Source organism: Dama dama, chromosome 6 (genome assembly GCF_033118175.1).
Source record: "Dama dama isolate Ldn47 chromosome 6, ASM3311817v1, whole genome shotgun sequence".
NCBI lineage: Eukaryota > Metazoa > Chordata > Mammalia > Artiodactyla > Cervidae > Dama > Dama dama.
Genome location: NC_083686.1, coordinates 1093259 through 1115116, shown reverse-complemented (window position 1 = coordinate 1115116; position 21858 = coordinate 1093259). Strand labels below are relative to the sequence as shown.

General features: G+C 53.9%; 2 protein-coding genes across 2 annotated transcripts in view; one reads left to right on the top strand and one right to left on the bottom strand.

The window, feature by feature from the left end:
* The window catches only part of NSD2 (nuclear receptor binding SET domain protein 2), a 71490-nt gene extending 63890 nt beyond the window's left edge, over window positions 1–7600 (bottom strand). The window contains exon 1 of the mRNA XM_061145365.1: window positions 7507–7600. The gene's annotated coding sequence lies outside the window, so the exon portion shown is untranslated. The remainder of the gene's footprint in view (window positions 1–7506) is intronic.
* LOC133058572 (collagen alpha-1(I) chain-like) lies at window positions 1794–21843 on the top strand. Its single transcript, XM_061145282.1, has 9 exons — window positions 1794–1931; window positions 2109–2268; window positions 4497–4596; window positions 7047–7545; window positions 7679–8704; window positions 10621–10711; window positions 13076–13350; window positions 20484–20599; window positions 21273–21843. The coding sequence occupies exons 1-9, from the start codon at window positions 1794–1796 to the stop codon at window positions 21841–21843; spliced, it is 2976 nt and encodes a 991-aa protein (XP_061001265.1).
* The last annotated feature ends 15 nt before the right edge of the window (window positions 21844–21858 follow it).

The window sequence follows — 21858 nt, the reverse complement described above, 5'->3', positions numbered from 1 at the left end:
TGCACTAAGTCTCCTTCACGACGTTCCCCCGTCACGGAGCATCACGACTGCACGAACCCACCCAGTGTGCCGCCATCGCTCAGGCCAACCCTGCCCAGCTGCTCCCCCGCTGCACAACTGGGAAGCAAACCCCAGATGGTGGATCACCTCTTTGACAAATTCTGTATGCAGCTCTGCAAGACACAAATTCTTTTCTTAAACAAAACCACTATAACAGCCGAAAAAAAGAAAATTCCTTAATGAGAAACTGAGTCAGTGTTCCGCTTTCACAAATACACAAGTCGTGTTCCTTCTCATCCCCAACTAACTGGCCTGCCTGGGATGCACACAGCCCTTCAGCGGGCATCCGGCCAAGGTGCCTCCAGGAGCCTGCGTCACCCACATTCCCCTTCTCCGCTGGAAGAGACCTGTCGCCGGTCCTGCAGGGTCCCACGTCCTCAGTCAGCCAACGCAACCCTGCAGTGCAGCTTCCTGGGTTCCTTTCCCCACCCCAGATCTCCTGGTAAGTGCTTGTGGGACGAAAGGTCTGATCAGTTTTCTGGTTTGGTTATTTAGCAAGACTATTTCACAGATTTTTCAAAGATGTAATCTTCTGTCCACCATCTCTCCTGTTTTAGCCCCCTCACAGGTCTGTCAAGTCCAGGGGACCAAGGACACGAGTTTTGGCTCATCACTGGAACACAGCTGATTTCTTAATTCCCCATGAATGAAGGAATGTCACCAGAAGTACATGGCCATAGTAACTAATGAAACATATTCCTCCTATTCGTGTCTAGACGGCCTGATGTTCAAATGTCCCCAGAGAGGCAAAACAATGAGCTCCCAGAGCACAGAAGCAGAGATCAGGCAGGAGTCCTGACACTTACAGCCTTGTGACTCTGGGTCAGTACTGAACATCTCTGGGATTCAGCTTCCTGCTGTGAGGATTCAATGAGAGGAGGGAAAGAAGATTTGCTGCTCCAAGACACGGGGCCGTCGGGGGTGGGGGTGGGGGGCCGCTCTGCACAGATGGCACCAACTTCCAATCTTTGGGGGAATGCAAACAGGAGGCTCTTATTTCTTCCTGTTTGTCCGCTGTGCGCCCTAGGAGATCTTGGTTCCCCAGAGAAGGACTGGACCCAGGTCCTCAGCAGGGCAACCGGGCACTCCTAACCACCGCACCACCAGGAAATTTCCAGGAAGCTCTTATTTCTAACATATATTTTAATCATAAAAACCTAGGAATTCAATTTTTACTAAATAAAAATTTTTAGGGGACTTCCCTGGTGGTCCAGTGGCTAAGACTCCACACTCCCAATTCAGGGGTCCTGGGTTTGATCCCTGGTCAGGGAACTAGATTTCACATGCCACAACTAAAAAAAAAAAAAATTCCCCCTGGCACAACTAAGATCCAGCACACCCAAATAAATAAATTTATATACATATATATACATATATGTACATATATTTATGTATATAAATTTATATATATATAAATCTTTGGGAAAATAGAAGACTCGAAAGTACAAATATCTCCATAAGTTAACTCTCAGTTAACACTGGGCGCTGCTTGAAGCCCAGAAGACAAGTCAAAGGGCCCTCACCTTGAAAAACTCACAACCTGGAGAACTGAAGGGTGAGAACCCAAGCCATGTGCTGCCAGGACAGGGCCTGGTGCTCAGAGGAACAACCTGGGAGCATCCCGAGCGCCATGGACACAGGGCTGGCAGCACTGGCGGAGACAGGTGACGGGAGGAGCCACGGACGTGCACACAGCGCGCGAGAGAGCGCGGCTCATCCTGGGGGGCAGCAGCATGGTGCTGAGACCTCAGAGCAGCTGCAAGGGGCCAGCCAGTGAAGACCCCAGGAAAACACAGGGCCCTCACGCCACACTCAAGACCAAGGGCTTCCTCTTCTATGAACAGGAAGGCACCAGGGACACATCTCAGCTGGTAGATGAAATGAGGGTTTCTTTCTGAAGGAACCAAGGTAAATCAGAAATGAGGCCCACTTTCCGTTTTACTAGCTTGCAGTGAGATAAAAATGGTGTCCTCTCAAATCTTTTGAAATGTGAATGCTAGGGTCACTCGGCCACCCCCCCTTACCCTCAGCCCCATGCCCTGCCCCAGCCCGTCAGGACCACACCGGCCCGCCCTCCTGCATCGGTCCACCTTTCCTGGCGACTCCTGGGTCTGGGGAAAGCCATCATCCTCAAGCACTGGCTTACCAGCCTCCTCTCTGGCCTCTCTCACCTGCCCGGGGCCTCCACCTTTGCCACCTCACACCAGGGCAAGCACACTCACACCACTGCCCTCAACCCACACCACTTCTCACACGCGGGCCAACACACAGGGGCTTCATACAAACAGTTACTGACGGACTGACAATCACTCAGGTACTGTTCTAGGCACTGGGAGCCTGACAGTAGTTAAAGCCAAAAGGAGAAAAATCTCCGCTGTTATAGACCTCTTGATGCAGTTAGGCACACAGACAAATAAGGAAAACATCCGGAATGTCAGAGGATACAAGCTAGGCAAAAGAAGCGGAGGCAGATGGGTAGGGCCAGACAGCAAAAGGATATCATAAATCAGGGGTCAAGGGTGCTGCCTGAGAAGGGAAGTCTAAGCAAAGACTTAAAGGCAGGTAAAGAGCTAGCCAGGCAGGTATCCGAGTTGAAGGAACTGCAGATGCAGGGGCCAGGGGCCAAGCATGGCTGCAGTGCTTAAGACAGGCCGGAGGCCAGTGCAGCTGGGACAGAGGAAAGGCAGACCGGGCGGAGGCCGGTGAAGCACCAAGCACTCAAGACACACTCCTGAGGGCTCCCAAGGCAGGCAGGGGGTCTGGGGTCACTTTCTAGGAGTGAGGTGCACGATGAGAGCTGAACAAGAAGGAATGCATAGGAAAGCCAGCGGCGCCCACACAGGCACTGGAGTGAGTCTATGTGGGTGTGGGGGGTCACAGGGGAAAGCAGGGGCAAAACTGACCGAGCAAAGGCCCAGGGAAAAGCTCAGCCACAACAGAGGGCTGAAGAGACCAGGAGAGATCAAAATAAGAAGTGCAACGAGGGAACTCCCACCACCATCCAGGCCTGCAAGCTCACACTGCCCAGGACCCAGGTTCAACTCCCGGCTGGGGAACTGAGATCCCACAAGTTGGACAGCACAGCGAAAAAAAAAAAAAAGTGCAGTGAGAGGCAGAAAGAGCAGTAAGAGATTGGTCTTGAAGCCCAAAGGGCCCTGAGATCCCTGAAAAGTGGGCTTTCACAGGACCACACGCACATTTTGGAAAGACAAGCAGAGCGTGGAGAGCTGACTGAGGGGAGGAAAGCTGGAGTCAGAAACACCCTTCCTGACCTGTCAGCCTCCGTAACACAACAGCAAACACAGTGAAAAAGTAATTAAACTGTGAAACACTGCTGATAGAAACATGCCCTTAACAGCATAACAGACATTTCATACCATTGATTTCTTCTGTGACAACCCAGTTAACTTAAAAATTGAGCTCCCAACTCCTTCCAGGAAGACAAAACATTCTTTTCTCCACAACCAACAGGGAAGTTTCACCACTAGGGCTGTTGGGCAGCAGGCTGGCACTCAGCTCAACCAGCACTTAGCAGTTTTCATCCTTGCATATCTTGTTGAAACTATTAAGTATTACAGACATTAAGGCGCTCTGAAAAATTCATCTTTGGCCCTTTGCTTTCTGGAAGACAGACTCAAGAACAATACTAATTTGAGATATCTTGAGTTTTTTAACCGGCAAAAGCAAATCTCATCAAATCAATCAGGTCCTTGAAAAGCTATACTGTAACCAACAGACAAGTGCCAAATGCTGACCAATCGCTGAGGTAACTCATTTGAGTCTTTTTCTCCCCAAACTGCTTACCCTAAATAACAATTCCTAAAAACAAAATTAACAAATCACATAAAGACAGTCTGCAAAGTATAAACATAATCCTCTGGAACTTCCATGTTACCTCCTGCTTCTGTATATTTTATATTTTTACTTTCCCCAGGGGCAGGGAGAGAGGTACGGTAGAAACATCACTGCTTGATTCATCCTGGTGGTACATACAGGTCTGTTCTGTTACTTGTTGTACTTATATGCTTGCAATATTTCATAGTTAATTTTTATTTAACATTTGAGTTAGGTGCAAAGACAAAAGGAAAAGAAAGGAAACAGGCCTTCCTGGCAAACAGTGTCTTGGCTCCCCGATTAAAGTAGGGAGACCTTAGGCCAGCCCCTTACTTTCCATATTCAGTTTCTTCCAGAAGGTTCCTTTCTGCTTCACCATGACTTACAAAAAAAGAGAAGCAAACAGGCCATATGCTGGCATTAAAATGGGTTGTTTGTCCCAAGTCATAGCCTATTTACTCAGCACTCACTGACTGCCTGCCGTGGGAAGGTATGAGCAGAGGCCAGTTCACCCAAGACAGTAAGAATCCCACCTCCAAGAGCTCATCCAACAGGGAAAAAGTCACAGAACGCCACTAAAGGGCTGGGTCCTCCGTGTTCAGAACGGGAGGACAGGGTTCCCCAGTGGTTAGGGACCTACCTGCCAGCACAGGAGTACGGGTCTGACCCCGGGTCGGGGCGACTCCACAGGCCTTGGAGAAGGTACGTGACCAACTGCTGAAGCCTGAGCACGTAGAGCCCGTGCTCCGGAACAAGAGCAGCCCCTGCATGCTGCAACTAGAGAAAGCCCGCACAAAAGCGAGGGGGACACAGCACAGCCAGAAACAAAGATAAAATTTAAATAAATAATAAAAAAATGTTAAAGGAAAGACAAGCAGTGGTCCACACACAACAACATTCCATGCAGAGGCCTGGATCAGGACAGGGCACCACATATTTGAGGGACAAGGACCCATTTACTGCAGCCGGGCAAAGATGAGAGTGAAGTTTAGAAGACTAAGAGGCTTATCCAAAACTGCATACATTCTATAGCCAAGCATTATATCCAAACAAAAACAAAAATCAACCAACCAAAAACCATCTAACAGAAAATGTAAGTAAAAAGCTTAATAACTTCAACTCCCACTGATTAAATGTTTACTTAGAATTCAGTTGTTTACTGAGTAAGGTTATTTGTCTAGATTAAAAAATGGCAGGAGAAAATAAATTTGGAACTTTAGCATCACCTTAGCACATGCTTTTGGGTGTGCTCAACGACAACCCCAATCTCATATAGCAACATTTTATTAGTGTTTTCTATCCCCTCACCAGCAATTCTTAGTAAATATAACTTTACCTACTTTTACCCATTTTACACTGAAGCGTCAAGCCATAAAAAAGGAAGTAACTAGTTAGTTTACACTCTGCCATATGAGTAAGCCTTTTAAAACTAGACTACTTGTAGGGGCTTCCCTGGTGGCTCAGAGGTACAGAATTTGCCTGCCAAAGCAGGAGACATGGGCTCCATCCCTGACCTGGGAAGATCCCACGTGCTGCAGAGCAACTAAGCCCACGCGCCACAACGAGTGGGCCCATGTTTCCTTGGACCTGTGCTGCACAGACGAAGCCACTTCAGTGAGCAGCCCAGGAACCGCAGCTAGAGAGTAGCCCCCACTCTCCACAACTAGATGAGAGTCTGCACAGGAACAAGGACCCAGCACTCCCAAAAGTAAATAATTTTTTTTAAATTGGACTACTTGCAGGAGGAGAGGTCATTTGAGTAGGTGGCAGGCTTGACCCACTCTTCCATAAGTCACAAGATCTCTAATTTCTAACGTGTAAGTCTCGCAATTCTGACTTATTCCTCATTTGATTCCTCACATTTAAGCAGGTACCATTTTAACAGCCCTGTTTAAACCGGCTGAATAAAAACCATAAACCTAGTAGTCATACATGGTAGCCTGTTTAACTTTTTTTTTTAACTTATTGTTTTGTCCTTTTGTGTCTCCATAAATTTCAAATTATGTTAGTTTAGACATAACATATATCATATATGTGCACACAGAATAATAAACTGCCCATCATTTTTTTTTTGGTAGTGCCACACAGCATGTGGGATCTTAGTTCCCTGACCAGGGATCAAACCCATGGCCCTGCACTGGAAGTAAGGAGTCTTAACCACTGGACCACCGGGGAGTATCAAGCCCATCACTTTTTGAAATTCAGAAAGTTATTTTTCTGATACTTTTAAATTGGAAAGTTCACCACTGGAATCCGAGTCCAGCCTGATCTGCAGTAATGCAGTCAGGGGGCGAGGATTTTTGTATTATATAGATCAGAGTTCTTAAAAAAAAAAAAAAAAGCTTACAGAAACTCACAAACGTGCAGAAAGTACTCACTTTACCAACCACTGGCCCAAAACTGAAGGCTGCTGAGCGTCTGAGAAAATGGAAGAAAAGAAAAGGAAATGACTCAAAGTAATCGTGCTTAAGGCATGAGTCCTCTTCACTTCCAGGCAGCAGTTTAGATTTGAACTCCGCTCGGCGGTGGGGCGCCGGAGCACGCACGGAGCACACCGGCAAAGGGCTGCGCTCCCACGACTTGTTTCCTCCGAGCTACTGGTTGGAGTTGTGCTTTTTCATGTTGCTCTGGTCACACTTACACATGTAACGAGGACATGGAAAACATTTGGGAAAATGAAAGCGCTGCATAAATGAGATGGCTCCTAACTTATCTTCCATGTCGACCATCTCATTTCATTTTAAAATACATAAAATGAGGATCGAGGTTATCAACGCGCAGTGGCAACGTTAAGTTTTTAAGTCGTTGGGCCATTAGGGAACACGTATCTTGGTGTTTAAGTCATTTAAAAGTCAAGGCCTTAGAGCGCGGGGTTGTCAGTCCTCAAGAACTTCCCTAACCTCGCTCTGAAGTCCCTCGAACCGAGCGGGTCCCCGGTTCTGGGACGCGCGCACACGCGCCCCGAGCCCTCCTCACCTGCCTAAGAAGCACTAACTTGTCAAGTCTGTGACCGCTCACGTCCCGGCACCGGCGCGGACACCGGGGAGAGCAGACGGCCGCGGCACCGGCTCCTGTGCCCTCTGCCCGGGCTCGAGACCCGCGTGTCTTAAATGCCGAGATTTTTTTTAACTGCCCTCTGGCGAGCGGGGCAGAGCCTGCCGGGCGGCCCCGGCTGCTCCGCCGCGCGCGCCCCCGGGGGGAACCACCGTCCGGCCGACCGCGGGCGGCCGAGGGCCGGCAAGCCCCCGGGCGGGGTCCCCGCGCCGCCACCTGCCAGGCCCCGGGCTCCCGGCGCCCGCGCTGACCAACGGCCGGCAACCCGAGTGTCAACCCGGAGCCTCGGCGGACAAAAAAGCGCCTCCCCCCGACCCCGGCCGCCCCTCCCGCCGCCGCCCGGCCCCGGCCCCGGCCCCGGCCCGCGCCTCACAAAGGCCGGCCCGGCCCGCTCGGCGCCGCAGCGAACAAAGGCCGCCGGCCCGCGTAGGGCCGGCACAGGTGCAGCCGCCGGCCGCCGGGCCCAACATGGCCGCGCCCGCCCGGCCCCTCGGCCCCTCGGCCCCTCAGCCCTCCGCCCCTCAGGCCCGCGGCGGTTGGGCCAGCGGCGCCAGTGACCTGTTGTGCGGCGCATCCTCAGGCGGCGGCGGCTCTCCGGCGCGGCGGCTCCGGCGGCGGCGGCGGCGGCGGCCGGGAAGGGGGCCGGGGCCGGGACCGCGCGGGGGAGGGAGGCAGGGCCGAGGGAGGGGAGGGGGCGGCCCGGCGGCGGCGGCGGCGGCGGCGGGCGCAGCGCGGCCAGGCCGAGGCTCTCCGCGCGCGGCGCCGACCCCGCCCCCGCGCCTCCCGCCCGCCGCCGCCGCCGCCGGGCCGCCGCCGCCTCGCAGAAGCCGCGGGAAAGTGCGCGCCGCTGATTGGCTGCGGCGCCCGCGGGGCTGCGGCCGGGCTTTTCAAATCCGCGCGGGGCGGGGCGGTGGCGGCGGCCCGGCGGGCGGGCGGGGACCCCGGGGCCGGGGGTCTGGGGCAACGGCCGGCCGCGGGGGGCCGAGGGCGCGGGCCGTGGAAGGGGGCGCGGGAACCCCGCGAGCCGCCTCAGCCTGGCGCCGGGCGCGCGCCCCGCTCCCGCTACTCGGCACGGGCGCGCGCCAGGCGGCGGCTCAACCGAAAGCCCGGAGCCCGGAGCCAGGCCCCTGAGCGCGCGCGCGCGCGCGGTGACGTCACGGCCGCGCGCCCAATCGCCGCCGGCGAGGCCGCCCCGCGCGAGCGCGGCCCCGGCGGCCCTCAAGCCGGGACGTGGGAGGTGGCGCCCTCTCGGCAGCCCCGCGCGCCCTGTGCAGGGGGTCCGCCCCTGCTGGCCGCGGGCCCCGCGCCCCAGCGGTCATTCGCCCCCGTGACTCGGGGGTCCCAGGCCAGCAGGAGCTCTGGCGGGGGAGGGGGAACCTGGTCTGATCGTGCCGCCGGGATCCGGGAGAGCGGAGGTCAGGCTCCAGCCGGCCCCGCCGGCGAATCCCAGCCGGAACCTTCTCAGGGGAGCTTTGTGGAGGGGCTCCCGGTGCAGAGGTCCTCGCCAGGCCTGCGCTCCTGGGGCCCACATTACAAACTGGGCATAGATAGTCACAAACGACAGGACGGCCGGCGCGGTGGAGAGGAGGCGGGGGGCTCTCTCTGCAGAATATCTGCAGGGCGAGGATTCAGCCCGTTTTCCCCACCGCCCAGGCTCCTGTCTGGCTGGTCTGGATCTGGGGATAGTGGGGAAATCCGTGGTCAGAAGCAGGTCTCGTCTCAAGCCCAAAAACTGCCGGGGGCTTGTGCCATTCTAGTGAGGCTGGGGCGGGGAAGAAGGGCAGGGCAGGCCCAGAAGTGCCAGCCCATGGTCAGGGGCCAGCTTTGGGAAGATCACCGTAGCTTGCCATGAGGACAGTGGGCTGGTAAATAGAGTGGACAGAGCATGCCAACCGGGGCCCCGTTCAAGGAGGGTCTTCCCATCCAGCCTCAGCTCCAGACAGCCACCTCATTGCTGGTCTCACCGGTCCCAGGGGTAGCCACACGCGGTGTCCAGCTGAAAGGGATTACAGGATTGTTCGTCCTTCTGTCCAAGAGCCATGTGGTGAGGTCCTACTGTGTGCTGCCCCCTTGCAGCATGCTGGGGAGCCTGAGCCGCCAGAAAAGACACCCCTCCCCCATCTGGCACTGCCAGGACTCACCTCTGGCCACCAGGAGCCCCTGGAAGGTGTCTAACTAGGTGCTGGCCCATTCACATTTGCCCTTTGCCATATTTCTAGGCTGTAGGAAGACTAGTTGCCTCTCTGGCCCTGGAATCCCTCTGGGGCACAAGCCTGAAAACTGCTTGCCTCCTCAGTAGCGCAGTACAAGACAGATACCACCACATCTCGTTTGAGTTCACAGATTCAGAATTAGGGCTCCTCTTTAAAAAAAAAATGCATTTAGAATAGTGTGATCAACATGTAAATTTATTCAAAACATGAAAGCGTGTGTTTGGATTTTCTTGAAAGTTATTTGGGGCTGGCTGATCTTTTCCCGCCCAGCACAGACCTTCCTGGGCCAGCCCTACTGTGTTGTGGGGATCTCGAGCCCTTTTCATCGAGTCTGGCCAGCTGGCCAGCCCCAGCCCTGCACAATCTGGGGCCTCTGCCGTGAAAAGTGTATTTCCCGTGATTGGGTCTCCATCCATGCAGAGGAGAAAGAGGCCCTCACAGGACTGACAGGTAGGCTCCTGGTTGGGGAGGCCCAGGGCAGTGGGAGCCCCAGGCCCGGTGGGCCCAGAGGGCTGCAGGGCACTCAAGGACGTCAGCAGCTGGGGCTGAAGCTTGTTTCGGCCTCTTGGAGACTCAGTCACTTCTCCAAATGAAAGCGCTGCACTTGGATAGCAGAGAAGAGACTACAGAAGACCAAGGGACTGCGAGTCTGCTCCCAATGTGAAGTAGTGACCACACAGGAGAGGATTTCAGAGGGCAAAGTTAGCCCCACCCTGACCTTTTGGGGTTCAGCGGTCCTCCATCTCAGCCCCCACCTGCTGCCCCCCTCCCAACCTCTCAGACCAAGGCCACGCTGGCAAGGCATTTAGGACCAGGGTACCCCAGGCCTGCCTGCTAGCTCTGGGACCAGCCCAGCAGACAGAACAAGGGCTCACGTTGAGCTGGATGTCCCCTGGCCACAAGATCTGCAGCCAGGCCACCTCTGGCTGCCTGCCGTCTGTTACCACCCACCAGGGCATACAGTTCTAGGAGGCCCGACCCGTTCCATGATTTCCATGTGACCCAGGCTGGAGCCACTCTACCTCCCTGCTCCCCATCGACCCAGGCCCCGCAGCTCCTGGCCCAGGCCTCCCTGTCAGAGCTGCTACCAGAGGCCAAGCCCAGGCCCCTTAGCTAAAGGAGTCCCTGAGCCCCGGTTTGGCTGCCCCACCCCCCACCAGGGCCAGGGTCCCCCAGAGGCCGGGCTCATTGCTGTTTCCATGGGGATGTGTGCACTCTGACCCCAGCCTTTCTCCATCCCTGGGCAAAGAAAGAGGGCTTCCAAGTGGAAACCAGTGGTCTCAACTCCCCCTCCTCCCGTTCCCCAGGTGGCCCCTGCCTCCAAGGAGGGGAGGGGAGAGACCCTCCTTTCTCAGCCCAGGGCAGGCCAGAGCCCAGGCCTCATGGGCAGGAGGCCTCCCACCCCCAGCCTTCTCTGCAGCCCCTTCCCAGCTCAGACCTGTGTTCCCTGGGCTGACAGCTTGCCCTTCTAAAGGCCCAGCTCGCCTCAGCTCCTGCCAGGCCCAAGCACCACTTCAGCTCCCTGGGCCAGCCCACAGAGCCAGCAGGCCGTAAGGCCCCTTGGTCACGTGGGCCAACCCTCCATTGAGCAGGGCCCCCCGGCAGGCCAGGAGATGGACATGGAGACTGAAGCCCTGCTGAGAAGCCCCCCGCCCAAGTCCTGGCTGGGAGGCCCGAGCCGGAGGCCTCACCAGCTTCCCTGCCCACCTCCTCTCCATCCGCCTCGGGGCTGACCTCTGGGAGGCCCTGAGAGGACTGCAGTGTCTGTCCTCAGTCTCCAGGAGTAAACCGCAGCCCAGAACAGTGGGCCGGTCCTGAGGGCAACCTCAGAACCATCTTCCCCACCTCCCCACCCCCACCAAAGTCCCCTTCCGGCCTGGGGTTCACCCCTCCTCCTAAGTCCTCCACTGAGCTGGCCGCTCCTTCCCTGCCACTCTGCCCCTCCCCCACAGGCCCTTAGTTCGGCTTCTTACTAGGAATTAGGAGGCAGCTTTCAACCCACCGATTTCTCCTCCTTTAGTTCATTCTCTGCACCCAGCCAGGGGAACTTTTTTAAACCACAATGTGTCACCCAACTGCTATGGCTCCCCAGCGAGCTTCACACAAAGCCCACTCCTCAGTGAGACTTGAATCCTACATTCAGGAATGGGGAGGACATCGAGCTGTGCCTCTCCAGCCCACCCCTCTCCCCAGAGCTTGTTGTTCAGTTGCTCAGTCGTGTCCGACTCTGCAACCCCATGGGCTGCAGCACACCAGGCTTCCCTGTCCTTCACTGTTTCCCAGAGTTTGCTCAAACTCATGTCCATTGAGTCGGTGACACATCCAACCATCTCATCCTCTGTCGTCCCCTTCTCCTGCCTTCAATTTTCCCCAGCATCAGGGTCTTTTCCAATAGGTCGGCTCTTAGTATCAGGTGACCAAAGTACTGGAGCTTCAGCATTAGTCCTTCCAATGAATATTCAGTGTTGATTTTCTTTAGGATGGACTGGTTCGATCTTGCAGTCCAAGGGACTCTCAAGAGTCTTCTCCAACACTACAGTTCAGAAGCATCAATTCTTCGACACTCAGCTTTTTTTATGGTCCAACTCTCATATCCATACAAGACTACTGGAAAAACCATAGCTTTTACTAGATGGACCTTTGTCAGCAAAGTAATGTCTCTGCTTTTTAACATGCTATCTAGGTTTGTCATAGCTTTTCTCCCAAGGAACAGTTTTTTTAATTTCATGGCTGCAGTCACTGTCCACAGTGATTTCGGAGCCCAAGAAAATAGTCTTGTCACTGTTTCCATAGTTTCCCCAGCTATTTGCCATAAAGTGATGGGACCAGATGCCATGATCTTAGTTTTTTGGAGAGCTCCTCACCAACAAAGTTGATTCCCCACTGCTCATGCCCCCTTGGACAGCCACATGGACCCACCCCTGGACAGGGACCAAACTGAACTTCTCCACTTCCCATCCCCATGCCAGCTCTCAGTGGGGACACTACTCTCTCCAGAAGCCTCCCCCATCCCTGCTTAGTCTGCTTGAGTCCCCTGGGGGTTTATCTCCAGGTACCAGTGCTGCCTGGGGACAGACTGCTGGGCCTCCAGTCCTGGTTCCCCCTGTGGGGGCACCTGAGGACCGCTGATAAAGTGCCACAGGACAGCACAAAGCTGTCCTCTAAGATCTGGAGGCCAGAAGCCTGAAACCAAGGTGCGAGGTGGGTCTCTGCTCTCGAGTCTGTGGAAGACCCGCTGCTGGCCTGGCCCCAGCTTCTGGAGGTGCTCTGTGGCCTGTGTCCGCATCGCTTCGCTCCCAGGCTCTGCCTTCACAGGGCCTCCTCCCTGCCTCATCACCTGACTCTGGTTTCTCTTCCTGCAAGGTCACCAGCGATTGGATTAGGGCCACCTAATGACCCCATCTTGGCGACATCCGCAAAGACCCTGTTTCCAAATCAGGTCGCATTCACAGGGTGGGAGTTTATACTTGCACATGCCTTTTGTGGGGACACAGTTCAAACCACAGCCCCTCTCTTCCTAGTTGCATTAACTTGGCAGGTTGTGAGGCGCGTGTGTGTGTGTCTGTGTTTGTGACAGAGAGAGAGAGAGAGAGAGATAGAGAGAGAGATAGAGAGATAGAGAGAGAGAGAGAGAGAGAGAGAGAGAGAGAGAGAGAGAGAGAGAGAGAGAGAGAGAGAAATGGTGACACCAATAGCGCAGTGCCCGCTTCGGGAGCGGCTGCAAGCCAGGCAGGAATGGCTGCACCGGGTCAGAGCCCGCCTCCCTGGAGAGTGCCAGCTCGCACGTGCCGGGCTGCCCTCCTCTGGAACCGCTGGGTGGTGACGGTGGGAGCCGGGCGCTGCGGAGGCAGGGACCCAGGGCTTAGGGACCTGCGGGGAGAGCAGGCCGAAACGCTCCCGCTGCCGGGCCCCAGCTCCCAGCCCGCAGTCCGGCCCCCGCATTGGCCACGCGCCTCCAGGCCCCGCCCACCGCCCCGACCGCCTTCCACCCGGCGACCCGCAGGGCTGCCTGGTTTTTGCATCTGTTGAGAGTCTCGGGGAGGGAAGGGAAGGCCGCCAGAGAACCGAAAGCAATGGTGGGAAGACGGGGATCTCCACCTTGCCCTCAGCCCCGCCTGCGATCCCTGCACCCCCAATCTCCACGGGAACTGCCCTGACCCAGGACCAGCCAGGGCAGCGCCTGCGGCCAGTTAGTTCAGTCGCTCAGTCGTCTCCGACTCTTTGCGACCCCGTGGACTGCAGCATGCCAGGCTTCCCTGTCCATCACCAACTCCGGGAGCTTGCTCAAACTCATGTCCATCCAGTCGGTGATGCTACCCAGCTATCTCATCTTCTGTCGTTCCCGTCTCCTCCCACCATCAATCTTTCCCAGCATCAGGGTCTTTTCCAATGAGTCAGTTCTTCACAACAGGTGGCCAATGTATTGGACCTTCAGATTCAGCATCAGTCCTTCCAATGAGTATTCAGGGTTGATTTCCTCAGGATTGACTGGTTTGATCTCCTTGCAGTCCAAGGGACTCTCAAGAGTCTTCTCCAACACCACAGTTCAAAAGCATCAATTCTTCGATGCTCAGCTTCCTTTATGGTCCAACTCTCACATCCATACATGACTACTGGAAAAACCATACATAGCTTTGACTAGACGGACCTTTGTTGGCAAAGTAATATCTCTGTTTTTTAATATGCTGTCTAGGTTGGTAATAGCTTTTCTTCCAAGGAGCAAGAGTCTTTTAATTTCATGGCTGCAGTCACCATCTGTAGTGATTTTAGAGCCCCCCAAAATAAAGTCTGTCACTGTTTCCATTGTTTCCCCATCTATTTGCCATGAAGTGATGAGACCAGAGGCCATGATCTTTGTTTTTTGAATACTGAATTTTAAGCCAGGTTTTTCACTCTCCCCTTTCACCTTCAAGAGGCTCTTCAGGTCCTCTTCACTTTCAGCCATAAGGGTGGTGTCATCTACATATCTGAGGTTATTGATGTTTCTCCTGGCAATCTTGATTCCAGCTTATGCTTCATCCAGCCCTGCATTTCACATGATGTACTCTGCCTATAAGTTAAATAAGCAGGGTGACAATATACAGCCGTGACATATTCCTTTTCCAATATGGAACCAGTCTGTTGTTCCATGTCCATTTCTTTTTTTTTTTTTTTTTTTAATTAGTTGGAGGCTAATTACTTCACAACATTTCAGTGGGTTTTGTCATACATTGATATGAATCAGCCATAGATCCATGTCCATTTCTAACTGCTGCTTCCTGACCTACATACAGATTTCTCAGGAAGCATTAAGGTGGTCTGGTATTCCCATCTCTTGAAGAATTTTCCACAGTTTGTTGTGATCTACACAGTCAAAGGCTTTGGTGTAGTCAATAAAGCAGAGATAGATGTTTTTCTAGAATTCTCTTGCTTTTTGACCCAGTGCATGTTGACAATTTGACCTCTGGTTCCTCTGCCTTTTCTAAATCCAGCTTGAACATCTGGAAGTTCTCGGTTCATGGACTGCAGTCAGTACTCACCTGTTTCCCCTAGTGTTGACACCTTACATTTCCCCAGTAGCTTTGTCAAAACAAGGAAACTGGGGCTTCCCTGGTGGCTCTGTGGTAAAGAATCCACCTGCCAATGCAGAGACACGGGGTCCATCCATGGTCTGGGAGGACACCGCATGACAGAAGCAAGTGAGCCCGTGCGCCACGACTATCGAGCCTGTGCTCCAGAGCCCAGGACTGCAACTACTGAGACCAAGCACCCTAGAATCCGTGCTCCGCAACGAGAAGCCACTGCAATGTTCTAGAAGCCCACACACCGCAACTAGAGAGCAGCCCGCACTCGCCACAACTAGAGAAAAGCTTACATAGCAACAAAGCCTCAGCACAGCCAAAATCAAATAAATAATTTAAAACAACAGCAATAACAAACTAGGAAACCAACATTGTTCTGTTACCATGAACTAATTCCCAGACTTGATTCAGAGCTCACAGGTGTTCCCACAAATGCAGGCTCTCAAAAGGCAAATCTGACAGAGATTTCTGCTCTAAGAGAGACGCTGGGGCCAGACTGCCCCTCCCACTGTAAACAACTGTAACTTGGAGGAAACAGACGAGGCAACCCATATTCAGGTGGTGGGGAAAGGGATGAGCAGGACTGAGCTCCCTGGAAAAGGGAAGTTTATGAGGTATACCTCGACCCCCCGCCCGCCCAGCTTTCTGTCTCCCATGGCACAGAGGAGCAGAGTCCAGGCAGGACAGCCTGTAGCACTGGGCAGACAGAGGTGTGGCTGGAATCTGTGGGGAAGACCCTGGAGGAGAGGCCAATGTGTAGAGGGGAGTCAACTGTGGCTCAGTGGCTAAGACTCAGTTCTCCCAATGCAGGGGGCCAGGGTTCGATCCCTGGTCAGGGAACTAGATCCCACAACTAACAAAGATCCCTCATGCTGCAACTAAAGACCCAGCACAACCAAATAAATACTTTGAAAAGAGAGAGACTGGTCTTGAACAACGGCAGTCCAAATGTCACTCTTTTACCAAGTCTGTCCAAAAAGGAAAAGAGCCCTGTGAATACACTGACTCGTCTGAGTCTCACACAGGGAACTCCTTAGCGTCTGGGTGGCTGTGCCTCTGAGGGGGATCTGCCATGAGTGGGGTAGCGGTACAGGGGACAGCTGACCAAGGAAGGACAAGGACAGATGGAACTCGGACACACGGCAGAGGGCCGCGGCAGACTGGGGGAGAAGAGAGACCTCTCAATAAGGAGGCCCAGGGCCTTCCCTGGTGGCTGCATGGTAAGGAACCCGCCTGCTGATGCAGGAGATGCGGGTTCAATCCCTGATCTGGGAGACAGCAAGTTAGCCCATGCACCACAACTGCGGAAGCCGGTATGCCCTAGAGCCCGTGCTCCCCAACAAGAAAAGGCACCACAAGAAGTCCGTGAATCACAACTGGAGAGTAGCCCCGCTCCCTGAAGCTAGAGAAAAAGCCCAGCACAGCCAAAATAAATAAATAAACACAATTTAAAAAATTAAGGAAGCCTAGGAAAATAAATTATCCATAGGGTGAAAAAAGCGAAGCTGGGCTTGTACCTCACACTACATGCAAAAAAATGCCTGGAAACTCTAAATGGATCAAGATCTTAAATAGTAAAAGGAAATGTTCAAATCTTTTGGTAGGGGATATAAATGAATACACTTTTGACCTTCAGTCAGGAAAGATTTTGCTCAAAAGCCCAGGGGAAAATCTGTTAGGTGTCAAAGGGATGATGTCACTGTACTAAAACGAAGAATTTCTGTTGCATCAAGAACACCCAGGCTAAGCTTGAAGAAGAACAAGCCAGTGGTCTAATGGCACATTTCAAGCCTAGTTATGAGCTATAGTAATGAAACCCACTGGGTATTAGCTCAAGAATTAAGAAGACCAGGCCACAGAATGGAATCCCATGTGCACGTGGCCACCTAATTTATGACAAAATTGCCCCTGCAATTCAGTGGGATAGATGAGTTATTTGCTTCTGTAACGAATTCTTTTAAACTTAGTGGCTTAAAATCACCCAGATTTATCATCGTAAAGTTCTGTAGGTCAGAAATCTGACACAAGTCTCACTGGGGTAAAATCCAGGTGTCCGTCATTCCTTTGGGGGGCGGGGCTAGGAGAGGATTCATTTCCTTGTCTTCTCCAGCTCCCAGAGGCTGATTGCTTCCCTGGCTCAAGGCCCCCTCTTCCCTCACTGAAGCCTGCACTGGCTGCCTGAGTGCCCTCACACCCATCACCCCGGTCCCCTGCTCTGTGGTCAGGCCGCCCTCTGCCCCTCACTTCTGTCTCTCTCTTGCATTTCTAAGGATGCTGATGGTTACACTGGGCCCAGCAGAATAATCCAGAGCAAACTCCCATCTGAAGATCCTTCACATAATCCCCTTTTCTGCAAAATCCCTTTTTCTGTACAAAGGAGCATAATCGCAAGTCCCAGAATTAGGATGGAATGCGGACATCTTTGGGGACCGCTACTCTGCCTACAGAAGGTGAAGGGAGAAAGTTTTTTCCATAAGCGGTGCTGGGTCCATTCTGTACCCACAGGGGAAAAATCATTCTTGATCCCTGCTTCGCAACACACAAAACAAAGAAACACTGTTCAAATCACCACAAGCCTAAGTATGAAAGAGAACAACTGGGGCTTCCCTGGTGGTCTAGGGGCTATGGATTCCCCTGGCAATGCAGGAAACACTGGTTTCATCCCTGGTCCAGGAAGATCCCACATGCTGCAGGACCACAACTGCTGAGCCAAGAGTAGCAACTCCTGAAGCCCGAGTGCCCATGTTCTTCACCCAGAAGCCACTGCAAGCAGAAGCCTGTACACCGCGACTAGAGAGCAGGCCCCATTCTCCACAACTAGAGAAAGCCCAAACACCACAAAGACCCAGCACGGCCAAAAATAAATATTTTTCCTAAAAAAAAAAAAAAAAAGAACAATTAAGTTTCTAGAATAAAACATGAGAATATCTTCAGGACCTTTGGGTAGCAAAGATTTCTTCAATCACAAAAAGCAGTCACCAAAAGAAAACAATATTAAAACATTACAATCAAGAACTTTTCTTCATCAAAAGACACCATTTAGGAGTTGAAAAGGTAATCCTGAATGAGAGAAAATGTTTGAAATACATATAACCTAAGGGCCCATATCTAGAATATACAAAGAACTCTCACAAGCCAGAACGAAAAAGGCAGATGACCAATGGGGAAATGGACAAGAAACCAGCCTTACGCAGGCACTCCATCGAAGAAGAGGTCCAAATGCTCAGATGTATATGAAAAAGTGCCTCAAAATTCTTAGTCATGGAAGGAAACGAAGCCATGCAAAATGAAGCCATGCCGTGTCCCCACCTTCAAGAGTGATTACCATCACAGCAACTGGACCTCTGGGGACCCGTGCTCCTGCTCCGCTGGTGGCCAGGTAAGCTGGTAGGAACATTCTGGAGACCAACTGTCAGTAATGCTGAACTTAAGCACAGCCTCTGACCAGCAGCTCTTCTATCAAAGGCATTAAGTGCATGCAGCAAAGCCACGTGCAAGAATATTAATGGCGTCATTTGTTAGAATGGCCGAAAATGGAGACTCCATCGACCACAGCACTAATAAATCAACTGTATATTCATGTAAGTGGGCTTCCCTGGTGGCTCAGAGAGTAAAGAATCCACCTGCAATGCAGGAGCCCCAGGTTCAATCCCTGGGTCGGGAAGATCCCCAGAGAAGAAAATGGCAACCCACTTCAGTATTCTTGCCTGGAGAATCCCACGGACAGAGGAGCCTGGCGGGCTACAGTCCACGGGTTGCAAAGAGTCAGACAGGACTGAGCGACTAAGCAGGCATATTCATATAATGGAACACCGCATAACAATGAAAAACAGCAAACTAACACTACCCATTACTTTGTTATGCTGATGAATTCCATAGACAAAATGCTAAGTGAAAGCAGCTAGATTTTTTTTTTAAAGTATTAACAGATACACTAGTTGATTCCATTTACATAAAATAAAAGAACAGGCAAAAGTGATTTTTTTTAAGTGAACACAGACTCTAGGGCTCCCAGGTCCAGCAGCTGCTGCACTGGGGCTTCACTAGTTGAAGCTGGCGGGCTCTAGAACTTGGGCTCAGCAGTTGTGGTGCAAGAGCTAAGCTGCCCTGTGGCGCATGGAATCTTCCCACACCAGGGATTGAACCTGTGTCCTCTGCACTGGCAGGCCAATCCTTAACCACTGGACCACCAGGGAAGTTTGCTGAAGTGATTTTTGAGATAGAAGTTATAACGGAGGTTATTTCTGAGAAGGGGTGATGTCGGAGCAGGCATGGGGAGGTGTCTTCAGGGCTAGCGGCCTTCTGCCTTGATTGGCGTGGGGGCCAAAGGGGTGTGTGCATGATGGAAGATGCTTTGGACTGCACACTTGGGACTTGGACACTTCACTACACACACATTGAGGTAAAATTAATTTTTAAATTAAAGCGTTTAAAGATTTGTAAAAAGGTTTTCCAGCGAACCCAGGGCTTTGCTATGAAGAGGGGAGGACAGGGTCGGTGTCGCTGTCAGGAACCAGTAGGTGCAACCGTGGCCCCACGGACTCTACCCTTGGGTCTCAGGACTCAAACACATGTCCCTCCCATATCCAGCCCACAGCCACCATCCCACCTGAGCAGAGGGCTCCCTGCTTGTGCCTGGCTGCTTACTGGAGGAAGGCACACCTGGGCCCTCTCCCCAAAGGCCGTGTCCTCCAGCCTTCCCCTCCTCCCCAGCTCAAGCTCCCTCAAGCCTTATATAAAGCCCATCTTGCACACACCGTGACGCCCCTGTCCCTCTCTCCCTTCATCACACCTCTGGGCAAAACCGCAACCTGGTCCAATCCAGTTCTGCCCGCCTTCACCTGGGCGTGGCCAGAGAACAGCATGCAGTCCCGCCAGTCCTCTTCCGGTATCCTGACCCCTAACCTGATTCCCTAAGCTGATCTCTAGTCTGAACCTCTAATCCGATCCCTAACCTTCCGTGATCTCTAATCTGACTCCTTAACCCGATTCCTAACCCGATCCTCTGACCTCCCTAAGTGGAGCGGCGTGCTTCCCAGACGTCCCACCTTGTTTCTTCAACTCTGTCACTTGTGTAAGGTTGTGTAAATTTACACAAATGACACTTGTGTAACTGTGCAGTGGCTATGGAAGTCTATGTACAGAGTGTGGGGCGCACAGAGAACAGGAAAAAGGGAGCCCCCCAAAAAAGAGAAAAGGCAGAAAGAGCTCATGATTTTAAAACTCGCTGCACCATGCTTCTGCATTCTTGGACTGCAGCGTAACGTAAAGAGAGGCGGGGCAGGAAGGCAGCCTTCATCTGGCATTAAGGGTGTTCCCAGCGGCCACCAGGATGCCAGGTTTCTGTTAGTGTGTACTTGTTTTTATAGACCTGAAATGGCTACAGGGAGCATACGTTCTTCCTATAGTAATCAGGAAACCCAATAAAGCTACTGATGGTTGAAAAATGAGTTTCTCTAACACTCTACCCTAACCAGTTTGCAGACAGCATCAGAGATGGTGCCCAGAGGCCCCAGACATGGCGCCACCAGCCCTCTATGATGACCCTCGTTTCGGTTTTCTCCCTTCCACTCCACCTGGCTGGGCCAAGGGTGTCATCCCAAGTGCAGGGGAGCTGCGTTGCTGTTCCAGGTCCTGCAAACTGACTCTCGTGCCCACTGGCTGGTCGCTGCCTCCTGCTCCGCCCGGTCTCAGGCCAGCTGGAACCCTGAGGCATTACCAAGGAGCAGCTTTGACTCTCACCCCCTGTGCCTCTCAACAGATGGGGGACAGCTTTGGGGCAGAGCCCTCAGAAGCTCAGGGCCAATATCAGTTCCTAGTACTAAGACAAGCCATACTCCTACCCTCTGGGCCTAGCCCTCGGTTGGCGGGAAGCAGGTAGGACTATCCTTTCTTGTGATTCCCTTCTCCCCTCCCCATCCTGAGGCACGGATAGGAACCCGGCTTTATGGATTGTTGGCAAGGGGGTGAGGGGTCGGGGTGGGGCCTGGGTTTCAAGTATCTCTGAGCTTAGATTAACCCTGTATTTTAAGGCCATAGCACTCAGCGCCCAGGGCCGATACAGGCACTTCATGACATTTTCAAAGTGCCCTGCACGGACAAGCGTCACCCTCTCCCACCTGAGGTGGGGACTGAGGCCAACGTGGCCCAGCACCTGGCAGTTCTGGCGAGCGATTTCCTCCTGACAGCGAGGGCTGAGTGTTGGGGGAGCCTCCTGGGAAGACTGCCATTCCAGCAGCTGCTGAAGACTGGGGCGCCAGCTTCGATCAGGAGTTCCACACTCCCGCACCGCAGAGAACGGGTGCGCACTGTTGCAAGGTTCAGGACCTCGCCAAGCGGTGCCCTGAGGTTGCCTCTGCGAACAAGACAGGCAGGCAGAGGGGGCGAGCACTGAAAAGGTCTTCCAGGAGGAGGGCCTGAGAGGGGCAGAGGCTGGGGCTGGGGCAGGATGGGGCCTCCCGGGGAAGGGCTGCGGTGCAGGCCGGTGGAAGTGACCTGCTGGGGAGGCCACCCCTGGGCCCCGGGAGCCGCTGACCCCCACGGCCCCCAGCCTGCTTTCCTTGCATCACCTCATCAACCCCCCCGACGACCAGCTGACCGCATCTGTGTGGAAGGGGAGGCGGGGCACAAATGTCAAGGATGCGCAGTCTCTGCCGCCCGGGAGCAGGCGCGTGAGCGGCCAGCGGGGAGGACCCGCGAACCAGGGGCGCCACCCCGAAGCCGGGGCCCTCGGTGTGGCGTGCGACAGCCCGGACTGGGCCGAGCCGGAGCAGGGCGCTCAGCCGGACTGGGAGGAGCTACGCGACGCGGCGGAGTCCTCTCCGGCCGCACGGCCACCTCACCCCCGCGCTGCCGCCGCAGACGCAGAACAACGCAGCGCGCGTGCGCCGCGGTCAACCAGCGCGCGAGGCCGAGCGGCCAACCCAGAATGCAGCGCGCCGCAGGGGCAGCCGGCCGCGGGGCACACCGGGACCAGCAGTCCGCGGCCGCTCGGGCCCGCCCCTCAGCTGGCCTGCGCCGTGCGCCCGAGGGGCCCAATGGGAGCGGCGACCTGGCCGCCCCGCCCCGCGCCGCCGGACGTCGATGCCGGGACATGGCTGCTGCCGGCGCCGGGTCCTTGAGCTGAGCGCCCGCTG

Coding starts and splice junctions, on each gene's coding strand:
- LOC133058572 (XM_061145282.1), top strand. CDS start 1,794: ATGGTGCTGAGACCTCAGAGCAGCTGCAAGGGGCCAGCCAGTGAAGAC. Junction 2,269..4,496: donor CTTTGCCACCTCACACCAGG/GCAAGCACACTC, acceptor CTCCGTGTTCAG/AACGGGAGGACAGGGTTCCC. Junction 8,705..10,620: donor CGGGGGCTTGTGCCATTCTA/GTGAGGCTGGGG, acceptor CTGGGCTGACAG/CTTGCCCTTCTAAAGGCCCA.